This window comes from Sorghum bicolor, chromosome 5 (genome assembly GCF_000003195.3).
Source record: "Sorghum bicolor cultivar BTx623 chromosome 5, Sorghum_bicolor_NCBIv3, whole genome shotgun sequence".
In the NCBI taxonomy this organism is placed as follows: domain Eukaryota; kingdom Viridiplantae; phylum Streptophyta; class Magnoliopsida; order Poales; family Poaceae; genus Sorghum; species Sorghum bicolor.
In genome coordinates, this window is record NC_012874.2 from 64,832,721 (window position 1) to 64,839,134 (window position 6,414).

A 6,414-nucleotide genomic window follows, 5' to 3' on the forward strand; every position below is an offset into this window, starting at 1 on the left:
GTTGGCACGTATCGGTAGCCCGGGAGCTAAACAATGTAAAGTACTTGAATCGCTTTATTTGGTCCAGCCGTAAACCAGGAAGACTGCGTACGGTGCGTGCGAAGACGAACGTGCTCGCTGCGAGGAGTGGGATACCTTTGCACTTTCGATCCTCCAGGATCGAGCAATGTGCGAACACGGAGGATTTGTCATTTATCCCATCGTTCCGTGCTCCTAGTCCTGCCTGGCCTGACGGCTTTTGGGTGTCTGTCTCGGAGACCGCACGGAGCTCCGCGATACGAGGGCGTCAGCCGCAGGATTCGCCGCGTCAGGCGCTCTGCGATGCGGCCCAGCAGAATCCGATCGCGAGCACCAACGCCAATCAGCGTAAAACGAGAGCCAAGCAGGACCTCTGCCCACGTGAATCCTAAGCCGTATACCACGTGCCTGCCAGCAAGTGTGAAGCCTGACGAACCCGTGACGGGGCTGACGGCGAGTCGGCGATGCATCAAACGAACTAGCACTCATTTTATGTTACGTGCGGTGCTGTACAGAGCGTCTAGCTAGCACTAGCACCGCCAGTACGAGAGCTCGCCAGTTCAGGTGGCTGCTCCTTCTCCGTGTGCGAGTGCTGCCCACCGTCACTTGCCTCGTCATTACATTTCCCATCCCATTCCCCACACGAGGCAGCACCTTCCAACCCGTGGTCTCCTCTATCAGAAGAACCGAACCTTACTTCGCCGGCGCAAAAGTCAGCGTTAGAGACTCCGGCAGCCGCCTCATCTCCGTCGTCATAGCCAAAAGCCTCCTGGTCGTCCTCGCCATCGTCGTCTTCGTCCGAGTAATCACCAGCTTCGTCATCTGAGTCAGGGTAATCGGCCTCGTCGTCCACGGACTCGCTGCCGTCCTCGGCGGTAGCACCGGCGACCTCATTGTCGAAGCGCTCGAGGTAGGCCTCATCGTCATCCTCATCCTACACGGCGAAACCGTGAGCGTTCACCAGGATCTCAACGAGGTACTGACATGAGATGAGCTCAGTCGAGCATATGCGTGGGCCGTAAAAAGTTGATCGTGCTCACCTCCATGTCTTCCTCGTCGCTTGAGTACGCGGCATCCAGCTTGGCGTACAGCTCCTCGTCTCCTTGGTCCTTCACGTCTTCCATCTGGACCTGAAAAAGAATCAAAATAGACAATAGTGGCATCACTGTAAGTATTATATATATAGGTATGATATTATAATATTTATATTTCATTCAAGACGAAAATTGGTTGTCTACTGTACGCACCAGCTCCGCTTTAAGCTGCGCCACCTTTCTGTTTAGCTTTGCAAAATGACGACTCAGGGCCTGTCACAAAATTAAATTGCGAGAACGTTTTAAGTGAAGGAAAAAGAAGGATGAATATGAATGAAGGTTTGTATTAGAAATACGTATGCCAGAACACAGGATATATAATGATGTAGTAAGCATAATCTGTTCCCTTGTTTTTGAACCACCAACGTATGTAAAGTAAGCTGAACTTTGAGTAAACCCACCGCAAAATCGAAACAGTACCTGATGTCTCTGAAGCTCGATGGATCTGGCCAAAGCCTTCCGCTTTGACAAGAGATTTCTAGGTCTGAGCGAAGAAGGGCGTCTGTAGTTCTTCCCTCTGAACACAACAATGGCGTAGCCTTTGGAGACTTTGTCAACTGAAACTAAAATTCCCCCGCTCTCGGCTTCAAGTGAAAGTGCTATCCTCTTCACGTCTGCAAAAGACTTTGCTTTCACTAGTATCTTCACCAGCTCCCTGTACTTCCAGTGCAAGTGCATGTTCTCAATTGTGCCGTCAAAAACTCCTCTTCTGCCTGCAAGTGGAAGGAAGAATTAACATTAGCAAGTAAAAATGAAGCAAAGAAACAGAAAATGATACGAGAATATATCATTTAAGGACACTACATCACATCTTGGAAATATAACTGATAAGGTTAGAACAAAGAGGTGCAGTGATGCTTCCAAAAAAGAAAAGAAAAGAATAGAATCATTTTACGAATGGAGAAGTCTACATTTTATTAGGCGCTACAACTGTGACCTATATCTTCATAAAACGTGTATACCTCAATGTGTGCAAAATCTATGCTACTCAGTATCTTTGTTCATCAGCAACTACGAATAAAAAAATGAAGGGTTGAGGAGACAGGCAATCCGAGGCAGCAACAGACTAAAAATATAATAGGATATATATGTCCTCTGGTGACTGTTTCCCAGTAACTGCAAAAATCCAACACACAAAAAAGGACAAAGGAATTACCAAGGAGCAGAAATGCCTTCATCCTTAGACCAAGTTTCCGAAACATGAACCTCTCTTCATCAGTTATTGTTTCAGGTCTGGAATCTTCAGTTGGCCTCAGAGCTGTCTCAACCTTTCCTAGTACCCTTTCAGCTTTCTCCATCTTTTTCTGTGCCTGTACATAAATAAAGTGAAATTGGTTCGATTCAAATTATATAACTTGCATCTTCCAGTGATACAATGCATACAAGAATTTAGCCACACAAGCTTAGATGCAACATGACCCTATATTACTTATGACAACAACAACAACAACAGCAAAGCCTTTTAGTCCCAAGCCAGAAAATCCAACAAGAGACACCAACAAGAAGTAAACTACTTGTCATACTAAAATGATGCATCTGCACTCTGCGATATTTTGGGGGCAAATATAACTATATAAGTTCTTGACGTATTTTGGACATCATGAGGCACATATAAAAAAAATGTTTCCAGAAGATAAGATAGAATCTAACGAAATGAACTTAGACTATTCAAACTTGGTCACTTACAAGTGAGAGCTTCCACTCTAGCTTTCTTACGAGGTCAGCATGCCTTGCAGCTTCAACAGTTCTTGCCATTTTGTCCTCATGATTCTCATCAAGTTTAGTTCCATATTTAGAGTTAGCCTCCAGAGTCTCTCCTAGAGTACCAGCTACAGTAGGCTGTACATATTTCTCAGCACTTGAAGAAAAATAAGACGCTGCCTTTCGCCGTGCTTCCTCTTCATCTTGAAGTGACTTTGCTAATCTTTCCCTCTCTAGCAGCACCTCTGCAAGTTCTGAGGACAAGAAATCCTTCCCTCTGTAGAAGACTATAAATTCATTGTTTCTTGAAAGCATCACGCCACCTGTTAATTTCTAATATGGGTTGAAAAAAAGTTAGCTATGAATCACTAGTTCACTACAAGACCTACCTAAAAACTTGAACAAATGGATAAGTGAAAAGAAAAACAGCAGTAGCAGATTGTTCTCTATAACAGGGAACCAAATGTAAACATTACTGTTTTGGTTCATAATCTATGTTCCAGAGGACCACAACTCTCATCGATTCAATCTTTCATAGAAACAATGAATTTTTCATGCAAAATCAGCCAACATTTTTATTGATCAAGAGCCCAAATAAGTACATAGGTAGCATTAATGCTCATTTCGAATACTAAGAAATAAAATACAAACTTCGAGATGCACAAAATGGATGAATATGACAGTTGCAAAAGAAAACCTAGAAGGACTTTGAATCTGTAATGTGCTGTTGCTAGTGATCAATTAACATTTCTAGCTAGGATACACATATTTACATAATACATATGTTACCCAAATTGTACAAATCTAACAAGAGACACTTTCTTTACTTACTTTGATATCTTCAGCCATCCTCTCACTGGTGGTAAGCTGTACTCCTCTCTTCAAAGCAACTTTAGCAATAGAACTTTTCTCCCACAACTTTACCATAGCATTAGCTAAGCCTTGGAGTTGTCTGCTTCGTCCTAACATCCAATAGCAAGGGTGAAATTAATATTAGTACAATGGATTGACAAGTTCATAGTTTAACTAAAGCATAAGTGCATAACAGAAGTTACCAAGAGCAAAGTGAGGAGGCAGTCCCCGGGCAAGACGGCGTAAATTGGTAGTATCCATTCGGCTAAGAGATGGCCGGACACCATATGGCAGAACTCTGAAAGGAGGCTTGTAACCTGGCACGGTTGCAGGAAGTAAATCTGCATCTACTGGTAATGGGTCGGATCCAGGCCAGTCAGTGTATCTTGGGCCAAGTTCATCCAACAGTTTGTCAATTTCATCTTCATACTTGATTTCTGGTGCTTGTACAACTATTTCCTCTTTCCCAGCATTAGAAACTAAAGGTCCATTTCTATCTTGTACACTGTTTGCTTTCTCAGTTGGTGGCAAGGGAGGATTAGGAGACCCTTTAATTGGGGACTTCATAGAAAGAGACTGTGAATTCTTCTTTGACCCCTTAGTGGTTTCTGGTTCATCATAATCTACTCCCCTGTACAGAGAAACAGAAGTCCCTGATCTCCATATTACTAACCCTCCTGTTTTTCTCTAATCACCACCATATAACACACACAAAAAAGGAATAAAGTATGTCAGATGACAAGCACTTCAAATATCTGAACAGAGATGAGTTGAGAATCAATCAAAGCCACTATATTCAACTTAGATTTGCAAACAACTAAATTCACAATAGAATATTTTGCGAACATTTCACAAGATTAGAAAAACACAGTGTTTTTCAAAGATTTAATTGTACACCGAATATACTGTAGTAGTTGTTTCCAAATATTCCATGATACTATCTGCACTTAATATGATTTTGCTAGTATCTTTTCTCAACTAAACTTAATAATAGAAACAGAATGTAACACTCATTTTCAAGTCAATTCTACAATGGGAAAGAACCATAATAAGTGGAATGATAGAACTTGATAATTAACATCATAAACATCAATCATATTGAGTTTTCAAGCACTGCCAAGATGCAACTCATTGTTATCCTGTTCCTGTCCCTTGCTTAGAGTAACTGAGTTACAAGCTATGTGGTATTCTACTTCTACATCCTAACTCAGGGAAACTAATGAACAATTGGGTACAACTGCATAGTGACAAACACAGATTTCAACAGGGAGCAGTTTGGGCCTTGGGCTGATGGAGCTAACAGAGTAACAGATAGCATAGAGAAGTTCAGACAAATAGAGAGGTAGAGTAGACTCATGATTCTAGTTCACTGCTTAGCATTTGTTGCAAATCATACAGATAATAGTAAATCAGTTCTGGATTTATTTCAAGACATATTAACACGTTCTTCTCCTTCTTAGTGTGGAAAGGTGTACAATCCTCTTGTGTATTATTATCAAAGAGATGCTAAAACCACACCAAAGTAATAGACTGCTTAGGTATCAATGCAAGCTATGGCTATGCAATTAGAACAAGTTGTCATAGACTTTCAAGTATCTATCGGTATAGACGCATATCAGCTCAAAGTTGTTTTCTACACATCAACCAAAACATGCTACGTTGATAAAAGGGTACAATTGTGGCAGAATCAGAATGAACCTCGAGAATCTCATGGAAGAGGCGCATATTGAGCGCCGGCGTGCCGGAGACCTTGACCCTGACCACCTCCTCCGTCTTCCATTTCTCCTTAATCTTCTCCACGATCTCACGCGTGACCCCAGCCCCGCCCACCTTGGTCCTGGACTTGATCCTGATAGCAGCGTGCCGCAGCCGCCTGAGCTCCGCAGCGGGGAGCGTCAGCTCCGCCATCCACGTCGGCGAGCGCGTGGCGCGCGGCGGCGCGGCCTCGGGCGGCGGCATGGGGCGCTCCCACGGGAAGCGAGCATCCCCCAGCTCCTCGTCGGCGGCGTCGAACCCGCCGCGCGCGTTGGGGAGCACGCCGTCGTCGGCGCGGAACACGTCCTCGACCGACCCCCTTGGCGGGTGGTGCGAGGAGGCCGCGGCGGCGCGGGGGTCCTCGGCGGGGGAGTAGCCGGCGCGGCGGAGGCGGCTGAGGATGAGGGACATGGTGGAGCGGCCGGAGGAACGGCTGGTGCCCACAGCGTCCTCGTCGTCGGAGTCGGACGACGGGGACGGCTCCGGGCGGAGGTCCAGCGCGGGCGGCGGCGGCGCGCGGAGGCGGCTGCGGCTGCGCTGGCCCGGGTGCGACCAGGCGGAGAGCCACGGGTACGGGGCGGAGGTGGAGAGCGGGAGGAGGAGGCGGAGGCGTGGCGGGTGGCGGAGGTGGTGGCACGCCGGGGCGGAGGACGCCATGGCCGCCGCGGCCATGGATGGTGGTGGTGGATGACGGTTGGTGAGGGACGACGGGGTTTAGGGGGGGATTGGGGATATTTTTGTCCGTTTGATTTTGATGCGCGTTTCCGGCCGTCGGAACGGGGATAGACGGCTGAGATGGTCGACAGTCTAGAACTTGGGCCGTTCAATTTTGATTTGCATCGGAGTGCTGTGACTGTGAATATATCTGATTTTGAAATTTGTGCGTCTGCTTCCGCGACACCGCTGAACATATTAGCTGTTTTTTTTTCTCCTCCAAAATTTGAACAGAAATTTGGATGAGAAAAATCATTCGTAGTAAGTTTCAATTCCAGGT

At 45.8% G+C, this 6,414-nt stretch overlaps 1 protein-coding gene across 1 annotated transcript; it reads right to left on the reverse strand.

Moving 5' to 3' along the window:
* Window positions 484–6,128, reverse strand: LOC8071989 (CRM-domain containing factor CFM3, chloroplastic/mitochondrial). Its single transcript, XM_002450988.2, has 9 exons — window positions 5,364–6,128; window positions 3,869–4,352; window positions 3,645–3,775; window positions 2,799–3,146; window positions 2,269–2,422; window positions 1,533–1,825; window positions 1,266–1,325; window positions 1,059–1,148; window positions 484–952 (listed from the first exon to the last, which is right to left on the reverse strand). The coding sequence occupies exons 1-9, from the start codon at window positions 6,090–6,092 to the stop codon at window positions 539–541; spliced, it is 2,703 nt and encodes a 900-aa protein (XP_002451033.2). The 5' UTR covers window positions 6,093–6,128; the 3' UTR covers window positions 484–538.